Source organism: Ictidomys tridecemlineatus, chromosome 5, assembly GCF_052094955.1.
Source record: "Ictidomys tridecemlineatus isolate mIctTri1 chromosome 5, mIctTri1.hap1, whole genome shotgun sequence".
Taxonomy (NCBI): Eukaryota; Metazoa; Chordata; class Mammalia; order Rodentia; family Sciuridae; genus Ictidomys; species Ictidomys tridecemlineatus.
This window is the reverse complement of record NC_135481.1, coordinates 59,905,535-59,925,627: the sequence shown is the minus strand read 5'-3', so window position 1 is coordinate 59,925,627 and position 20,093 is coordinate 59,905,535. Positions and strand designations below refer to the sequence as shown.

Below are 20,093 nucleotides of genomic sequence, written 5' to 3'. Positions count from 1 at the left end.
AGCATTGTTCTTGATCTGGCTAGTATGAGGATGAGCTATGTTTATTATTTTAAAAAAAATATATGGTTCTTCTATAAAGAAGCAACTCTACTGTCAAGCAACAAGAATCCCTTTTTACTGGTGGATTCTCATTATTCATACCAGTGGGATTTGTTGTTGCGTGTCCCCTTGATTCCCTTCTATGCCAGGTACTGGGGAGAAGCAAATTCCTGGTAACTGTCCAGGGAGGGAGTAAGCATACTGCCTCCCTCCAGGGCCAGGTGTCCCTCTCCCTCTTCCCTTTCATCCTCCTCCTCTTCATCCCTCTTTCTCTGCACCCAGGGAAGAATGGCTGCCAGACATTGCCTGTTTGGAAAAGTACAGCTCAATAGATATGAATCAGCTTGGGCAGGCGAAAAATGATTCATGTCTGACCAACTTGATTTAGTGCAGGTTGTCCATTCTGAGTCTTCTTCTCCCTTCTAATTAGAGGAGATTGGTCTTGATGGTAGGAGGGAAGGGTCTGAATTTAATCTGTTTGTATTTGTGGAAGGCCGGGGATGGGATGGATAAGGGGATGCTTTCCCATTTGTCAAAGCACTAGTGTGGAGGAGGAGGAGGAGGAGGAGGAGGAGGAGGAGGAGGAGGAGGAGGAGGAGGAGGAGGAGGCGGCGGCGGCATCGGCAGTGGTGGTACCCTTGGGGCCTTCTGGAATGGGCAACCTGGTAATGAACAGCCCACAACCCTGCCTTTCCAATGTTCCCCATCTCAAAACTGTGGTTCATGATGCCTACTCCTGACTTGCCTCCAAAGAATGCATGAAGATTTAAGGTTAATTACTTTATCAGACACAGCTCTCAGAGTCACTGGGCATAGTCATGGCTGGGGAAGAGGCACAGGGATCGACACATCTCCCCTCATCTGTCAGCACCTACAGTCAAGCCTGTCTGCTGCAGGTGGTGCTGATTTCCCCAAATATGTGTCAGCCCTGGGCCATTTGCCAGATTCCCTGTGCTTCCTGTGTCTTGGGGCAGCTTAGTTCCTCAAGCCCTTGGGCAGAAGGGCCTGAGAACTCTGTGCTTCCTGTGCCTCCTCCAAGAACATGTCATACCATCTGTTAGTCACTCGTGTACCTGCTACATGCCAGGTACCATGTTGAGAGCTGCAGTGGGTTATGCAGGCAGCCTCTGTATCTCACTGGGTCTTCCCAGCAGCCCTCAGATGTTTGTCATGTCCCAGCTTTTTACTGTGGAGAAAATGGGAGGCCCAGGGAATCAAGTACCCAAGGTATAGCACGAGTCCAGTGACCATCCAGCTGGCTCCTGACTGTGAAGCCTGTGCTTCTTCTAATGTGTCGGTCAATAATAGGTGCACTGAGGTCCTCTCCCTAGTGGGCTTCTGCAAGGTGCCAAGGGCTTCGTGCACAGAGGGTTCTAAGACCAGGGTCTGTGCCTTACCCTCATCACAACAGTGCTATAACCCCTCCTGGTTATCTTAAGGCAGAGAGAGAAACATCCAGGCCAATAAGGTAGATTGCTATTCTTAGAAATTCATTCCAGGAAGGGTAAATACGAATGTTTTTTCTAGAAGTGTAAATATGAAGGCTTCACACATGACTAGAATGTGCCATGATTCCCCTGTCTGCACACTGCCTCCCTGTTGCCCACTGCTGGCAACTTTCAACTGGTGAGGAAGGGAAGCCCCCTTCAAAGCTTAGACACTTCCCTGGGGCCCATTTATGGTTAAGGAGGCCCTTACTTGAGTCATCTCCTTACCACCTTTAGCCAAAAGTACATCCCTCCATCTGTGAGGGCCTTGGTCCTTCCTTAATCAGTTCTCAGCAGGTGCCCTTCCTAAGTTTCATGCTTGCTTTCTCTCCCTAGGTGTTGACTTTAAGATGAAGACCATAGAGGTTGATGGCATCAAAGTGCGGATACAGATTTGGTGAGTTGGGTAGGAGCAGGCAGGTTTGGGCAGAGAAGACCCTGGGCTGCTGCTTAGAAACAATTGTCATGGGCAATCCCTAGGCCTCGTCTGGGATAACTGGACGCCTCTATGAAGGCGAGAAGTCAAAAAGTCCATCCCAAGAATGAGCCTTAACCTCCTATCTTGCTTAACAAACTTCATGGAATAGATGAACAAATCACCAAAGGGTAGGAATTAGAAGGATTGGTGAACTAACTGTTGTGGGTTTATTGAAGAATTAGGCTTTATCCTCAGGCTGTGTCACACTGGTTAAGACTGAAGGATAGAAGGCTCTATCCTGGGTTTACTGCCTGATGCAGTTGCCACTAGTAGCCACCAGGGGCTGCTGTGGCCCTCTTACCTGATTGTCTTGAGAGCACTTTTGCAGGTGGAGCTACCTCCTAATCCCAGAAGGGATGGTAAAGACATTGCCTTTGGAGGTCCCATGGGCACTGGGGGTGGAGCATCATCCTCCCATTCAACCGAGTCTGGCCATAATGGCCAAATTTTAGAGTTGTTCAAGGCTCAGTTGGTGCAGTGCAGATACAGTTATCAGGAGTGTCCCAGGCCTGTGGGCCTTGTCGTTGCCAGTATAGAGGAGCTGACTTCATATCGCAGAGTCAGTTGTGCTCAGACTCTTGGGGACCAAAGCACCACTGATTTTTCACCTTGCAGCTCCTCATTTTTTCCTACAAAGGCACAGGGTCTCCCAGTTCTTGCTCCTCCCTCCCCATGTGCTCCCACGGTCCCTGCTGCTCTGAGGGACTGGCTTTCTACTGCAGGGACACAGCCGGCCAGGAGAGATACCAGACCATCACAAAGCAGTACTACCGACGGGCCCAGGTGAGCCACCATTTTCAGGTAGTGGAGGTTTAGCTGCCACCCCACTTTCACTATGGGTATTTGAGGGGTGTTTGTGGTTATTTTGGTTACTGACCCCCTTGGATTACCTTCAGAGGAGGGAGCCTTAGGGCAGTCTTTCAGAGACCCGCTGATCAGTCATTTCTCAGTTATTCATAGAGCACTTACTGTTGGTAGGTCCCCTACCCTCATCCCTAACTTTCACCCTCTACCCTGGGCCAAAGACCCAGGACAAAGCATGTGATGCCTTCCTACCCTAGAGAGTTCTGTGATGGTCCTAGGAAGTGGCAGCTCTGGGGGGTCTGAGAGAGAAGGAGACATTTCTAGATACTGAGGGGTCCTCATTATACTAAGCAAGGAGAGTGGCCCAATGTGTAAAGACCCCCCTCCCCCATCTTGATTCATGAGTGCACTCTTTCTGTGTGCAATCTCCCTCCCCCATCTCTCTTTCTCTCTCTCTCTCTCTTTTTTTTTTTTTCTCTCAGGGAATATTTTTAGTCTACGACATTAGCAGTGAGCGCTCTTACCAGCACATCATGAAGTGGGTCAGTGATGTGGATGAGGTAGGAAACACCACCTCACTGATGGGTGGGGAAAGGGCACCTCAGGGGAAGGTAAAGCAGGGGCCAGGCCAGATGGGAAGGGCCAAAGCTCTCAAGGGCTGGTGAGTCAATGCTACCAGGAAACCTAAACCCTGCCTTCTACCGGCTGGAACAAGAGCTCTGGGTGGGTGAGTCATGCAGAGCAAGCTGAAGCGGCCATGCTCTCATGCTCTGTTCCTTGCCAGACCTCCATGCCGTGTCTCTCCTGGAAATAAGTTAGTTCCATACCCGCCCTGGGAGTAGATTCCTTCCTGAAATCTCAGGACTGGGTGCAATTACAGGACTCTGGGCTTCATGACTCTGCCGATAGCTGGGGAGCCTTGGGCAAGCCATTTGAGCTCTCTGGGTCCCAGTTCCTTATCTGTTGAACAGGGGCTGCCAGTCTTAAGTATAACCTTTCCAATTCAGGTACCATTTTTTCAACCCAACAAGGCACTATCCTAAGCCACCCCTGGGACACTCTGGGGTCAGTCAAGGTATAGTAGTCCCTCCTTATATGCCAAGACTCTCATTCCAAGACCCCAGTAGATGCCTGAAACTAAAGATAGTACCAGACCCTTTTTTCCCCTATACAAACATACCTATGATAAAGTTTAACTTATAAATTAGGTACAGTAAGAGATTAACAATAACATAGTAAAATAAAATAATTTTACTATAATAAAAGAAACTTAGCACTTAAACACACATTGTTTATTTCTAGAATTTTCCATTTAAGTTTTAGACCATAGTTGACCATAGGTAACTGAAATTGGGAGAGCAAAACCACAGATAATGGGGGACCCCTGTACTTGGCAGAGCCTGACACTTGCCTCTGGTCACTCCACCGAGTCCCTAGGGCTCTTAACCTTGGTGGTGGTTTAGAGATCAGTGTAGACTGGGACAGGGGAGATGGGAGGGAAGGGCATTTCTCAGTGACATTTCTGCTTCTCTTTTGTCTCCAGTATGCACCAGAAGGTGTCCAGAAGATCCTTATAGGGAACAAGGCTGATGAAGAGCAGAAACGGCAGGTGGGGAGAGAGCAAGGGCAGCAGGTAGGTGGAGTCCTTCTGTAGCACCTCCAGGGCCAGTCCTGGGAGCGGGGACTGGGAGTGCACTCACCATCGTCAGGTCCTCTCACATGTTCCACAGCACCTTCAGGCCCTGGGGAGTTGCCATCTTTGAGAGGCTGCTCTCTGTCCTTCAGGACAGTATTTAGGGTCCATCCAGAAACAAAGACCTCTTGGGTACCAACTCTTGTAGGTCCAAAGTCCAAGTTCCTCAAAACAGGGACTTACCAGAGCATCCCTGTTAGGGATGAGGAAGGACTTCAAGTTGCTAATGTCTTCTTGAATCACATCCAGGCACAGCTATGTTTTGCAGTGAGGAAATGGATTCCTATCCTCCTTGTGCTGGGAAAGAAGTAGGGAGGAAAGTGAGGCAGTGAAAGGCCCTCCGTCAGGTGTGGAATGTTCAAGCATGCAGCAAGACCATCCTCCCAGAGAACAGGAAGAAAGACTGATAGTATGAGACAAGAGTCCTCCACCCACTCTGAGGACCTCGAGAATTTTTCTCTCCCTCTTCAGTCAATAGCATTCCATTAGCCCTTAAAATAAAATTGATTTTTTTGGTTACAAAAAATTATACATAGTCATTGAAAATGTGGAAGTAGAGGTAACCCTGTGAGAATAACAGTATTTATCAAGCACCACATGTAGGGCACTGTGCTCAATAAGTGCTTTTAGGAGCATGACCCCATTTAATCAACCCATTACTTTAGGTCATGGACACTGTCATTCTCCTTTAACAGAAGAGGAAGCTGGGGCTTAGGGAGAATAAGTAGCTTGTCCAAGGTCCTACAGCTGTTGTGTGGCAGTCCCAGGGAACCTCATCTGGGTCTCTTGCACTCCAGAGTCACTCCATAGTGTTTGCTAACATGCCACACTACCACTGCATTTTGGCATCTTTGTGTCCTGAGGTATGATGTGTGAACTGGGGGTGTACGTGCGTGTTGGAGAAGTGGGGTGTATTTGTGGATCATCTTTCCCCATTCTGTGCCAGTCTATGTCTTGGAAGGAGCCCAGTCTCATCTGAGAAGTGGTCTGCTCTGAGAAATTGTCACTGCACCCCGTGGTCTGCGAGTGTACATGCGAGGTGGCGTGGGTGCCTCCCTTCCCTTACTGACTCTCTTTCAGAAATGTCCTTCTCTTGCAGCTGGCTAAGGAGTATGGCATGGACTTCTATGAAACAAGTGCCTGCACCAACCTCAATATTAAAGAGGTGAGACCACTGGGCAGCAGCTGTCCTGCCTCTGGTTGAGTCCGCAGAGTGGGGAGGTGAGAGGAGGAGGTGGAGACAGGAGCCAAGATAAGATAGGACTGGCCCCTTGGGCAGTTACAGAGTTGCCGGGAAGAGAAGACGCTGGTTAACCGGTGCCCCTTGGTTTCCCAGTCTTTCACGCGTCTGACAGAGCTGGTGCTGCAGGCCCACAGGAAGGAGCTGGATGGTCTCCGGATACGAGCCAGTAACGAGCTGGCCTTGGCAGAGCTGGAAGAGGAGGAGGGCAAACCCGAGGGCCCAGCGAACTCTTCAAAAACCTGCTGGTGCTGAGGGTCCTGTGTGGGGCAAACCCCTTTCCCTTTCCCTCAAGAGGCCTGTGGGCAGACAGGGGAGCCTGGGCGTTGCCTACTGCTGCCTCTCATTTGACAACCCTGTCAAAAATCAGTAGCTGCTACTCTTCCCCTGCCTGGCCCTGAGAGCAACTCTGCTGGCATCTCTGAGCAGCCTCTGCCCCCAGCCCCTCTACCCTGGAGTGGTATCCTTCAGCCTGTTTCCCCAGCCATGGGCCTGCTATGACCCCCATGGTGTGCTTTGAGCGCCGTCCCTCCACCAGAGCTCCCTGGACAATGGCTGAGGCTGGAGTCAAGACTGCTTAAAGGCTCCTTCTTTCTGAGTGCATCTTGGTCCTCTCTGCTTTTTCTCTTTTCTTCCCGCTCTTCACCTCCTTCCCTCAAATGTGTTTCCTCTCAAAGCTCCTCCTACCCTTGCCTGTGTGTCCCTGTGTGGCTGCCAGAGCAGCTCCTTCCTTCCCAGCCCTGCCTAAGGGAGTGGACCCAGGCTCATAGGGATGTTCCATCCTCTGCTCCATGGGGGACCTCCACCTGCTCTGTGGGTGGGCCAAAGGCCAAGGGTGCTTCTTCCTCTTCTTGTCTCTGCCCCTTCTTGTGCCATGGGCCTGCCTCCCCAGTGACCTGGGAAAGTGGATCACGGAGGTAGGAAGGAAACACCAACTGGTGGTCCTCATGTCTGGGCTGTCCTACCTCTCTGTGCTCCCCCTGCCTGAGCTCTGGCCTTGCTTAGCTGCCTACCTGCCTCTGTGGGAACTGAGCTCAGAGGCAGGTGTTTCAGAGAGAAAAAATGATGAGGGGTTGCAGGGATAAAAAGTCACCTCAAGTCTCTACCTCCCATGCAGGGTGTACACAACTTCTCACCACATGGGCCCCTGAATCTAAAGGCCTGAGGGTACCACAGGGGCAAGGAGATCCCTGGGCCCAGAGCACTGGCAAACTAACCGTGCAGTCCAGAAAGAGGAGCACTCACAAGTAAAGGACTGGCTCCTAGCTGTCAGGGCCAGAGCAAGGGCAAGCAGGCCAGGGTCAGCATTTTGTAAAGTAGAGGGGATGTGGTGACAGCAGGGCCTCATACACTCTAGGCTAGCACTCTTCCACTGAGCATGTCTCCAGCCCTGCTTTACCTCTCTTGTGGCAGAAGAGAACTTTCCCATACTTCCTGGCAGAGGTGAGAGGTGATGTAACCACATCACTCTTCTTTCACTAAACCCAGCCTTCAGCAGTCAGGGTTTTCCTGGGTCCCAGAGTTTGTGGGAGAAAAGCAAAGATTTCATGGGAAGAAAAGGAGGAGGCCCTGGGTAGGAATGCTTGGGACTCTTCAGCCTAAGTCAAAGTGCTCATCTTGGCCTCTTGCTCCTATGTAGGCTCGAGGGTGTGCCAATTGCACTGTGGGGAGGGAAAAGGACTTCCGTCTCCAGAGTTCTGTGTTCAGGAATTTTCTTTAACCGCCAAATAGTCCAAGAGTCCTTGTTCCCTTTCAAGAGGGAACAAGTCAATTGCCAGCCCTGCTTGGGTTCCTCCTGACCTTTCTGGAGTGGGAGAAGCCTAGGTGAGAGGATCATTCCTAGTCTGTACTACATGCTAGGATTGGAGCCAAAGCAAAGAACTGGGCATCGAGCCCCAAGGACCCAAAACCAGGGCACATACCTGTTGAAGAGAAGAGCTCTATTTCTTACTCTTCAAAGAAGAAGGAGGTGGAAATAAAATCATTAGGCACTTTCTCTAGGCTTACCAAACCGGGAAAAACGGCTAGCAGGAGAGGGTGGCTCAGGATTTCGGAATGGGGGACAGGTGTGCACGGTGGAAGGAAGAGAGGAACAAATCACTGGCTAGTAAGTTCAGAGAGCTGGTTCTTTAGGATGAAGCCATGAGTGGCTGGGCGCTTCTTAAAGGACCAACTTATGCAGAAGCACCCTGGGCATGGGAGTGGTAATGTCAACCCTGCCTATCCTCAGGAAGGATGAGAGAGAGGAGAAGTTATATTAGGCACTGGCTCCAACCTGTGAGCCAGTGTTGTCACTTCCTCTGCAGGTCAGGCAGAGTTCCAGCGTCTCTCTCCTAACCCCCTCAGGAAAGAGGGATTCTGTTTTTACTGTATCCTAAGGGATTGAGAAGGGAGAACATGGGCCCAGGAGTCTATGGACTGATGAGCTCTCTCCACAAGGGTCATGGCTGGGAGCAGAGGAGGGCTGGGATTTTAGGATGCAGCTGCGCTCCCCAGGTACCAGAGTCGGCCCCTTGCCCCCAAACTTTAGTGCAGGAGGTGGTCTGGGCTGCCATTAGACCAGGAATGTTGAGCAGGTTTTCACAGCCTGTCTTTTGGTCAGTACCTCTGCCACTTTGTCCTGAGACAGCTCAGCCCCTGGCACCACCTGCTCCTGAGCCCCACCATCTCCCTGTGATGGGTGAACTTTGTGTACTGTGTCTTGGGTCCATTATATGAATTGTGAGCAGGGTTCATCTATTTTAAACACAGATGTTTACAAAATAAAGAATATTTCAAACCACAGGTATGGTTGGCTGTTTGAGTTCCTGGGAGGCGGTTTCACTGGGACCCTGGTGGTAACCTGGGAGGGGGAGGCCTCTGGTAGAAGAGACCTCAGAATTCTAAAGCGACAGCAGGAAAGTGATGGTGAAATGGAGAACTTTGTCCTTTTTTTTTTTGTGTGTGTGTGTGTGTGTCTTCGCTAGTGCTACCTGTAGGGGAACTCAAAGCAAAGGCCCCCTGCCTTGAAAGAAACAAGATGAAGCACAGTCATTGAGAGGACTGAACATCCCGTGTCTGAGGGAAGAAGCTGAACATCCCAGTCAAGTCTAAACAAGTCTTTGAGGCCAGTGTAGTTCTCATCTGTTCAGTGGGTTAGGAACAGGTCTTGTGAAGGCATGAGAAGGGATTGAGTAATCCCTCAGATTTGTAATTGGATATTTTAGGGGAGAGAGGCAGACGTGGAACCTCAGGACTCTAGGTAGTTAAGGAGGCTGACACTGCTCAGTGGTAGAGCACTTGCCTGGCATATATGAAGCCCTGGGTTCAATCCTCAGTCCTGCCAAAAATAATAATAATAAACACTCTGGGATATGGATTTGGTTAAGGAGCTAGAGAATGTATGGGGGTAAGGATAGAAAGATGAAGAAAGAAAGGAGTGAGGGCAGGACAATCAGTAGTCTTAAGATCTTAACCGGACTTTACAGTTTACAGAACACTGTGATACTTGGCTCTTCTGTTTCTAATAATCACTATATGAGAGAGGGAGTGTGGTTATCTTTATCCACACTCAACAGATAAGGAAACTGCTTGGAGAACTTCAAGGATTTGCCACAGGGCCCCAAGTAACTTGTGGAATTACGGCTGGAAACCACTGTAGTAGTAGTGAAGGTTTGGCATTTCAATTTAGAAGAAATCTCATTTACAGTCAGAATTGAGAACCACCCACCTGAGCTTTTCTGTCCAGTGCTGCTTCCAGAATAACCAGTGTCCTGCAGAAAGCTGTGCAAATCACACATTTGAAGTACAGGCCCAAAGTCATGAGCTTCTGAGAAGTGGGGCTGCTATGAGGCAGAGCTGGGGACAGAGGTATTTTAGGAGCATCTCACCAGTCTTCATCAATTATGAGAATTGAGGAAACTAGGAGACTCCTAAGGATCCTAGGTTGAGCTGGAAGGAAGGAAGGGCGTCCCCAACGCCATACTCTGAGCTCCTATGGCCTGGCCCAAGAAGGCCTGCAAAGGGGCAGCCACTAAGAGGTGTCTCCGGAGCCCAGGTACTAGGGGAAGCTCTAGGCAGGAAGATAAATATGGCAAGTTAATGTCAAGGTTTCAGTCACTGTCAGAGCCAAGTCCCTCTGACTCAGTGGCTTGGTATGGACACTTTTGGGTGACATCCAGGAACTTTTTCAGCCTTAGCAGAGGACACACTTTGTTCCTGCCACTCCTTCTGGTGGCAAAAGATTCCGTTCCCACTTAGATCATGGAAGCTTGCTTTTAGTGAGCAACCAGATGAGATATGGGGTTCCTATGCACTTAAACAGCCATGAACACGCCGCAACGCAGAAAAGCTAGGCGCTCCCTGGTGAGTAGTTTCTCCATCTCAACAAATCACTCTCAAGACCAGCTGCTCCCCAGTCTTGCTTACTCTTTGTTCTAAGAGGCAGCTCCCAATGGGTGTGTACCTGTGGAAACACTCTCCAGGAAAACATCTGCCTTCTTACTGAAATTTCACACTAAAATCCCAAAGCCAGGGAAAGCTAGTCTAACTGATAGAGAAACCAAGGCATTTTTTAAGAAGTGATTTATTTGGTTGGTGGGTACATCAAAGAATGAAGTTGCTTTAAGGTCTGTTTAGTTTCTGTGGGCTTTTTATTTGGGGGAGACTCCCCTGATAGTCCTTAGCAAGTCCCAAGATGCCAGGCTGTGTGACTGGTATTGACATCATGGACAGCCCACTTGGATCAAGAACGACAGTAGCCGTGCTTTGATGCACTCTTTTTTGGTGGGGATGGGTACCAGGGATTGAACTCGGAGGCACTCAATCACTGAGCTACATCCCCAGCCCTATTTTGTATTTTATTTAGAGACAGGGTCTCACTGAGTTGCTTAGCAACTCGTTTTTGCTTAGGCGGGCTTTGAACTCGTGAACCTCCTGCCTCAGCCTCCCGAGCTACTGGGATTACAAGTATTTACCACCATGCCCAGCCTCGATGCACTCTTCTGTGGGGAGAGGGTCCGCACAGTACACACACACACACACACACACACACATACACACACACACATACACACACACACACACCTCTAAGGGGGAAAAAACAAACAACTCTTGGGGATTGAACCTTTTGGGAAAGAAGGGATACAGTTTACCCACCTGTTCTGTGATTCATTCTCACCGTTATCCTAGCAACCACTCCATCCTCATGACTGGGGGTGGGGGTGAAGTGGAGGTGAAGGCTATAACACAGGAGATGGTGCAAGGCAGGGACAAGGCAGGACAGGGACTACCACTCACTGAAAGTCTTCATCTCTTTTGCCTGGTGCAAGCTGAGGCACTGAAAGTCATTTTTTCTAGGAAATGACACAAACTCCTCCCAAGGGTACCTTGGATTTTGTGCTTCTGGAAGGTAATAGCCAAATAGAAATAGGTGAAGAGTAATATGTATATTTCAGGGGTCATCTGAGTCAGGTGGGCACACTCCTCAATTCTCTTCCTCATCTTTCAGATCTCAGCAGACTCACCTCTCTGCACAATTCAGACTGGCACTCCATAAATGCATTCAATAAATGTCTGTGCCAAGTGAAAATAACTTGCTGGGGAAAGCAGGAGTCAATCTTGTATGTCTCCCTCCCTTTTTTCCTCCCTATGCGACCTTTAGGTCTCTGGTTTCCTGCAAGTAGTGAATTATTTACATCTGCTCATAGCTATCAAATTGGTCCTTTCCAGGTTGCCAGCAGGGTGGGGCAGGGAGGCGACTGTAAGTAGGAGGAGCAATCACCTTGTTCAAACAACACATACAGGTGAGTCCCTGCTTTTGCTAAGTCATCCTGAGAACGCAAAGGCCCATTGTGAGATCTTCTGTCCTTCCTAGCTCCTCCTTCCTCCCCACTCCCTTGAGAGACCCGTAAGTGGGTGCACAGCACTCTGCAAGACTCACTCTGCGCTTCACCATGGCCTACATCGCCAAGTCTTTCTATGACCTTAGTGCCATCAGCCTGGATGGCGAGAAGGTGGATTTCAACACCTTCCGAGGCAGGGCAGTGCTCATTGAGAACGTGGCCTCTCTCTGAGGCACGACCACCCGGGACTTCACCCAACTCAACGACCTGCAATGCCGCTTTCCCAGGCGCCTGGTGGTTCTTGGTTTCCCTTGCAACCAATTTGGACATCAGGTGAGGTGTCCCTTGTGTTGTGCCCAAGGAACTGGGTTGATGAAGCTTGAGTAGGATAAGGGAAGGGGATGAATGACTTTGCGTGTTTGAGTGTCAAGAATTGTGGGCATGTTCTTCAACCCAGGTCTTTGGGAGCATGTGAATACCCAGGGGCAGTAGACATGCTCTGAGACTAAACACTGGGGTGGGTGTTTATTATTTACTGTCTTCTCACTGTAATCCATGAAGGCTGGTTCCAGGTCTATTTTTCTCTCCATTGTGTCCTCACTGCCTAGGGTACTGAAGGTACTCATTAAATATTTGTTGAATGAATGAATGGAGGAACCAGAAGGTCAAGAATCAAACTAGAATTGGACTCACTCAAGTTCTGCTCTTTAATGGCTCTGTGTCCTTGGAAGAGACACTTGATTTTTGTTTTAGTTTCCTCATGTGTAAATTGGAGATATTACCACTTAGCTCAGAGGATTATTGTAAGATTCATGGGGTGAGATATAAAAAGGTAACTAGAAAAATATAAAGCATTATGCAAATGTAAGCAATTTATTACTTGGATTGAAGATTGTTTAAATCAGTCAGTGGAAAGTGAATATGACGAAAGGGAAAGATTTGTAACTTGCATGTGTGTCCCCTCTGGGCACCACACACATCTGTGTCTGAATAACAGGTCGAGTTGTTATGAATCTTCAGCCTGCACACCTTAAGTTATCTCTTAGGTATTCTTCTATTTTTACTTGTGATTTTAATTGTATAAGCAGGCAGAATGTCCCCAAGCAAACACTCTAATTATAATCCCCTAAGTTCGATTCGAAATGGCATAAAAAGGCCATGTAGAATTAACCAAGATGTAAGCAGGAAGGCTGAAGGATCACTGACTGACAAACCAGAGTCCAACCATTACTGCTCTCACTGTTCCTTCCCTCCCAGTTCACTTTCCAGCCTTTACCAGGCAGGAGAGACAGAATGGGTAAAACCTCCTGCCCTAGAGGTACCCCAGGCTTACCCTGTTACTTCCGCCTAGCTAGTCACCAGAGGGACCACAACCTAGAAGCCAGCCAGCCATTTGCATTAAGAGATTAGAAATCTAATAGAGTCAGCAGGCTCATGAATGCTATGATGGCTGGGAACTGACTGCACTCGCAGGAACTGGTAGATCAGAGGTGGGGACTTTTTCCCAGAGGGAGACATCTGACTCTCAGACTGGGGAGGAAAGGGTGGAAAATAAGGGATCTCACCAGCCTTTTTGAGTTGTCGGGGTGAGAAGTGCTGAGTGGGAACAGGACTGGGTGGCAGCGGGAAGGGAAAGATAGGTAACAGTTTCTGAGCTAAAGCCTTCGTAGCCGAGAGAGGAGGAGCTTTGGACAGCAGCCTACAAGTGAAAAAGTAATTACATATTCACAATCTTTAACTCTCAAATTGTTTCCTTTACTGCCCACCCTCCACACACTTATCCTAGAACCCTCAACCCTCTATCCTATTTGAGTCATTCCTGATGGTCACTAAGTAGTTCCATTTAGACTACAATCATTGCGGTCTCTAACTTGCTTTGCCTTTATGACATCTGAAAACTACATTTTCTTGGTTGGGGTCTTTCTTCCCCAAAGTGTTGTCCTATTTGCACTTCGGTTCTAGGACAAGGCAGGAGGAAAGCTAGACGCTCTAAGTCCCAGTCCCCTGGGCCTCACTTTCACTCTGCTTTGAGGAGCTGAGCAGAGCAGAGGCAAAGGCTGTACTCAATGTGTAATCAGAAACAGGGAGGCACAACCAGGGCAGAAGAAAGGGAGAGTGGGGGTAGGGAGTGCGGAGCATGTGTGTGCATGTGTAGACAGGAAGGCAGGGAGGTAAGTAGACCGACAGGTTCTGGGCAGTATGACCTGAGCCTCCCTTTCTTTTCTTTGTCTGCCTGGAACTCAAGGTCACTTGAAGCTTTAAAAAACACTGCTCAGGATCATTGGAGTCAGAAGAAATGATTCAAACATACTAAATTTTTAAGTATAAGAACAGCCAAGCTAGGAACACCAAGAACTTTCAGAAATGGCCTAGCACACCATCAACAATAGCTAGGAGAGGGGAAAAAACCAAGCCTAGAGAAGGGCAGAGCAAATGAAGGACACCCATCTAGGGAAAAAGGATCCTGGGAAAGAAGTGTAGGAGGGTGGAAGATTCGCATGCTGTGGAACCTTCATTTCCTGACCCTTTTCCATGCTCTGTCTTCTTCCTCCCCTTCCTCCCCCAGGAGAACTGTCAGAATGAGGAGATCCTGAACAGTCTCAAGTACGTCCGCCCAGGGGGTGGATACCAGCCCACCTTTACTCTTCTCCAAAAGTGTGAGGTGAATGGGCAGAACGAGCATCCTGTCTTCGCCTACCTGAAGGACAAGCTGCCCTACCCGCATGATGACCCTTTTTCCCTCATGACCGATCCCAAGTTCATCATTTGGAGTCCAGTGCGTCGCTCAGATGTGTCCTGGAACTTTGAGAAGTTCCTCATAGGGCCGGAGGGGGAGCCCTTCCGACGCTACAGCCGCACCTTCCCCACCATCAACATCGAGCCGGACATCAAGCGCCTCCTCAAAGTTGCCATATAGACGGGAGCTGCTCCGCACACCATCTCCTGCTCTGTCCAGTCCCTGAGTATTCTTCCCCAGGATGCAGTGTCCCCTTGGGAGCCACTGCTGGACCGAAGCCTTCCCTCCATGACACCCCTTCATTGAAGAGCCCTGCCTCTCCCATCTGCCTCTTTCCTTTTCCTCTCTCAACCCTCTGGAGACCAACTTGGGGCTCTAAGACTGGGCAGGCTTTGGGCCTTCACAGAATGATGGCACCTTCCTAAATCCTTATGGGTGGTGTCTGAGAAGTGTGAAGGGCCCAGGGCTAGCCTGTGGGATGAGTCCAATAAAGGGCTGATGTAGAAATGGCCAGGCTCTTTGTGTCTTCTTCCTAGACAGAGGGCAGAGGGTGGTACAAACTGCAGGTGGGACAGGGGCACTGGCAACACACAAAGGTGTGGTGGAGGGAGGCTTCGATCAAGGGGATACCCTGATTACTGTCTGGACAGCAGGCTCTGGTCATGGTCTGCAGTGGCAGAAAATGTGAATTGTGTTATTTTATGGCTCTTCAAAACTGTGGGTGGGGAAGAAGAAGTAGTGAAGAAGAGTTAAAGACAGTGGGCCCTTTGGCTGAGCATGCTGGGAGGTCGTTGGAAGATTATTATCAGGAAGACTTCATATCACCGTGAGTACTGAGACAACTAGACATTACCTGTACCTAGACATTTCTGGAAGGCAGTTTGGTCAACGTTTCCTGATGGCAAGAGTATAGAGGATGCAGTTACTGGAAACACAAAGAGCACTTTATCTTTTCCCCCGATTAACTTATTGGATGTTTTCAATCTTTAACTAGAATGATCCTCCATCCCTTTAAAATTCATATGTACCCTACTCTTCTCAAATTCATATATTCACAAATTCAGGCACCAGATAAACAAACAGAGGCATGAATGATTGGATTCACTTCTTCCTCCATGAGGGTGGGGACATGAGAGGGAAGGCCTCCCTGAAAAGAGACATTTTACAATCTGCCAAAACATGATTGGTGCGCTGTGTGATGAGTGGCTTAGCAGGGAGGGTGTCCCAGAGTCCTTCTATAGTGCAGGCATATTCAGAAAGGACCAACACCACAAAGACCAGGTTCTATCACGTTCTGGAGATGATACCTGCTGAGAGGCAACTGTCCCATCACTATGCCTAATAAACCTCATCCTGGAACCTTCTCATTTCAACTTTTCCTTCTTTGACCACTAGATGGAACATTTTACTTCTCTTCACTGAAGCTCTGAAGGGTCAGTTCTACAAACTAGACACACTGCTTGAGAATCCCAGTGTTGAATGGGGAAGTATTTTTCCTTGAATCTGTACCCTATAACCATTTTTTCATGCACTGGCATTATCTGAGAAGAAAAAGTGGAATAGAGGTTAAGAATCTACACTGTCTAACCTTCAATGAGAGCTGTCATCAATGGTGCTATATTTCAAAAAGGTAACCTGAGCATTACAGTGGGAATCCCCTGGCATCCTTCTGCAGGGCCTTCTGCTAAATTAAGACTGACCTTAACTTGACTCTTCTAAAAACTTGAACCTTTCAGATTCTTTCTCTTAAAGTTAACTGCTGGGGAGAGGGGCGGGCAAGAGACTGATTTTAGAGTCGTAACAGCAGAGATAAGTTGCTTCTCTGATAACAGTAGGAATTCATATTGGATGCTGGTATGATTTGTGCATCATCTTGATAGTGCTACAGCTTGTTACATCCCAAAACAGCCAGCTCTCCCAGATATTGTTGTTATGCCACAGGCATTTTAGGGCCTGATATGCCACTGTGGGGTGTTGGGTCGTTCCCATGAGGCTCTAGTTTAAAGAATTATTTAGGGATTCCCAAAGGAATGGGAAGCTGGGTGTCTGTAATTTTGCAGAGTGTCAAAGGGGCCATAATGCTAGAAAGAAGGCTCTTCACGTGGGCAGGGGAAATGCTGTGTTTCAGACAAGACCTGATCAGTTTGGCTCCAGAGGAAACAGGAGAGGAGAATGGGAGGAAACTGATTTACAAGGCCTTCAGCTTTACTAAAGTTTTTCTTGTATTGATAAAACCACACAAAAAGGGCTCCTTTCTTTTATTCCTCATCTCATTTGCCACCCTTTCATCCTCAGAAGCAGCAGCCTGGAAATGGTCATGAGGTAAAGCTTTAATGTAATCACCCACTTTCCTGGATAAACAAAATCTTTTAATCAAATTTCCCTGGGGGTGTTCAGAAGTAGAGAGGTCTCATTAGCAGGCTCTGCCAGAAGTGGAGAGGTAATGCTGCTCAATTTAGAGAAATGACACAGAATTGCTTCTCTAAGGGCTCTTACAAAAAAAAAAAAAATATATATATATATATATATATATATATATATATAGCTAGGAAGAAGTGATTTTAGGGGGCAAAGGTTTAGAGACTGAAATTGCTGGCTGTTTTCATGACTGTGTTCACACAATTATGTCTTCTTAGTTTAAGAAATACTGAGCCAAACTCTAGAACTTTATTATAATCACCATCACAACCATCATCCAAAATACCACTTATTGAATATTAACTATGTTCACACACTGTCCCATATATCAGATTATTTAATCCTCATACAGATACCATGAGGAATTTTTATTTCTATTAAAAGAGAAAGTAGTTGGGCAAGAGACCTGCCAGAGACAAAAGGTTAATAAAGAGCAGAGCCCAAAGTTAAAGCCAGATCAGTCTAACTCTAAAATATCTATTCTTAACTCCAATTGAGCTTCTTCTAGCTTAGATTTTCCTTCATAAAGGCCACCGAGAGCTGCTTGACCCCAACACTATACAACATCAAAAAATGTTTCCACTTACATTATATCATTTGATTTGATTAAAACTCTGTGAAGGAGGTTTAATTGTTTCCATTCTTCTACTGAAGAAAGTGAGGTAGACAGGATAACTGGTACAATGTCTCTCCATTAACAAGTGGTAAAGTCTATTCTGGACTGAGTTCTCTTGATTTCTTTTCTAACCAACCATCTCATAATGGAGACTTGTACTACAGCAAGAAACACACATTTTAGTATTGAGAACTTCAAATTCAGACAAGAAACTAACCTTGCTCACAAAATGAGAGAATGAAACTGAAAGGATTTCTGATATACTGAAATAAAGAAATGTGAACATACACCTCTTTATGATAAATTACAAGTAACAGAATATACCTGATTGTACCCAAGCTAGGTCATATATCAATTAATCAGTACTGGAAGGCTCTGTCTACTGGGAGATACCAAGAACATTTGAGAAAGACAGAGCTAGCTAAGATAATACAACAACAAAAAATAGAAGCTGAGCTTTTAACTTCAACAATCTTACTAGCAAGAAGCCAGATCTATACATGATGAAGGAAGTAGAAAAAGAATGAGGACCAGCCCAGGTTTCCAACAACATGTACAGGTGATTTCTTTTCCTTCTTAAATCTCAGGAAGGAGAGTAAAGAAGACTAATGCTTTTGTCTGATTACTTTATTTGAACAGAAAAACAAAGATTCAGTGCAACTGGATTCAAGAGGTCTTTATTCCATTTGACCCACGAAAGGGTCTGAAAGATGATAAAGACAGTGTCACAAACACATCATCACACTGATTGAATAATAATAATCAAATGTATGGATAGGATCTTATGTTTTTAACTTTTGTAATGCATAGTTCAAAACAGATATTCTTCTATAGACAAGGATACCAGCAAGGGCATATAAGATCATACTCCTGAGCTTCGAATGACAAAGTTGGAAGCATTAGCAAATTCCAAGACAGGACAATTCTGGAATATAGAGGATATAATGGGCCTAGGGCTTCTATTTAAAGTAATGAAGCATTTTCTCTGCTTTTTGGATTCATTTCACTGAACGATTTCCTCAGCAGGTCAGATATAGATTTGCAGCAAAATGGAAAACATTTTCCAGGAATAAAACAACTGATCCCTAAGGAGCAGCTGACTTAACTTTTCTGAGTAATAAATCTTTATCTGACATGCCGAGATTCCTTGGAGTGCTGTCACTGATATTCTTAACCTCTTCCTAACCTTGACAGACCCTTGTACCTCATATTTACCAAACACCACTACTGGAAAGCAGCCACTGTGGTAGCTGTATGACCTTGAGCAAGTTACTTTACTTCTTTGTGTCTTAGTTTTTTTCTTGCTCTAAAGTTGGAATAAGGATGGTATTTATCTTATGGTGGTGTTAATGAGGATTAAATAAGTGCTTTAAATGGTCTGTTGGCACAGAGGAAGTACTCAATAAAGCTCAGCTATTATTATTACCATGCTGTTACATAATAAAGCTCTTCCCTGGTATCAACAATGAACAATTGGCTAATTTTTTTCCTTATAAGCAAACCTTTAGCTCAGAATTTTCTAATCTCTTATATGTAAAGAGGAAACAGTATCTAAAGCTGGACCCCTGAAGTTCTGGTTTCAGAATGAGAAGAACTAACTGAAGCCACCACATTGTACTTTGTACTTTATATGCTTTCCAAAGTATTTTACATTAATTCATTTGGATCTCCTAACAATGCAAAATGAGTATATCACATTTTATTAACCCAATGTTATAGGAATGGGACAATGAAATACCAAGCAATGCTATGTTTAATGATTATATTGATATCAAATAGCAGAGAGACCTAAATGCTCGAGTTTATGACCCCCATAATTGCTCTTTCAACTAGAAAAATAAGACATTCTAAGATCCTTTTGGAGTGACTGAAACCATGCTATTCAGAGTTTCCCTGTTTCAACCAAATGTCCTTTTTTTCTGGTGCAGGATACCCTTTAGGATGCCACACTACATTTAATTGTCATGTCTTATTAGGCCTTTCTTGTCTGTGACTGTTTATCAGACTTTTGTTATTTTTTAAGAACTTGACAGTTTCAAGGAGCACTGGTCAAGTACTTTGCATAATGTCCTTCAATTGGGATTTGTGTGATGTTTTTCTCATGATTTTAGACTGGGGTAATGGCTTTTTGGAAGGAATACTACAGAGGTAAAGCACCATTCTCATCCTATCACATTAAGAGTACATGCTATCGGGGCTGAGGCTGTGGCTCAGTGGTAGAGCGCTTGCCTAGCATGTGTGAGGCACTGGGTTTGATCCTCAGCACTACATATAATTAAATGAATAAAATAAAGGTCCATACATATAAAAATATTAAAAAAAAGAGTATAGCTCAACATGGCTCATCACTGATGATGTTAACCTTGATAACCTGGCTGAGCTAATGTTTATCAGGTTTCTCCACTGTAAAGCTATTCCCCAGTTCCATATTTCTTGGAAGGAAGTCACTATGAACAGCCTATGCTTCAGGTGGGGAGTATCTACAGAAATTATTTGGAATTTTTCTATACAGAAGATGTGTCTATTCTCTCCCATTTCTTTATTCATTCCCTCATTCAACCATTTATTTACCAGTAATGAAGGACTCACAGTTATTTATTATGTAGTTTGGGTTATAATCCAATATAATTTTATTTTGCTGCTCAAATTGTTCCAGCTTTGGTCACTGGAAGCTTCTCCATTTGACTTCTTTGTCTGATAAAACCCTAATAATTTTGACATTTTTAAAATTAGCACTTAATTTTTTTTTTGTGACACAA

The 20,093-nt window shown here is 46.4% G+C and overlaps 3 protein-coding genes across 8 annotated transcripts in view; 2 read left to right on the top strand and 1 right to left on the bottom strand.

The window, feature by feature from the left end:
- Rab15 (RAB15, member RAS oncogene family) overlaps positions 1-11,584 on the top strand; it is a 29,466-nt gene extending 17,882 nt beyond the window's left edge. For 2 of the 6 annotated variants that reach the window (XM_078050071.1, XM_078050070.1), the window contains 6 exons: positions 1,863-1,923; positions 2,642-2,787; positions 3,291-3,368; positions 4,352-4,441; positions 5,601-5,666; positions 5,838-8,525. In XM_078050071.1, coding sequence (XP_077906197.1) covers positions 1,896-1,923; positions 2,642-2,787; positions 3,291-3,368; positions 4,352-4,441; positions 5,601-5,666; positions 5,838-5,996 — 567 coding nt within the window. In that variant the 5' untranslated portion in view covers positions 1,863-1,895 and the 3' untranslated portion in view covers positions 5,997-8,525. Of the gene's footprint in view, positions 1-1,862; positions 1,924-2,641; positions 2,788-3,290; positions 3,369-4,351; positions 4,442-5,600; positions 5,667-5,837; positions 8,526-11,450 lie in introns of those variants that run through there. The other 4 variants (XM_078050074.1, XM_005322795.4, XM_021724798.3 and 1 more) reach the window with 3 other exon arrangements.
- Churc1 (churchill domain containing 1) overlaps positions 1-20,093 on the bottom strand; it is a 630,431-nt gene that overhangs the window by 593,410 nt on the left and 16,928 nt on the right. The gene's annotated exons all lie outside the window — the stretch shown is intronic.
- Positions 11,672-14,807, top strand: Gpx2 (glutathione peroxidase 2). Its single transcript, XM_005343029.5, has 2 exons — positions 11,672-11,896; positions 14,130-14,807. Exons 1-2 carry the CDS (start codon positions 11,675-11,677, stop codon positions 14,478-14,480), a joined length of 573 nt encoding a protein of 190 aa, XP_005343086.2. The 5' UTR covers positions 11,672-11,674; the 3' UTR covers positions 14,481-14,807.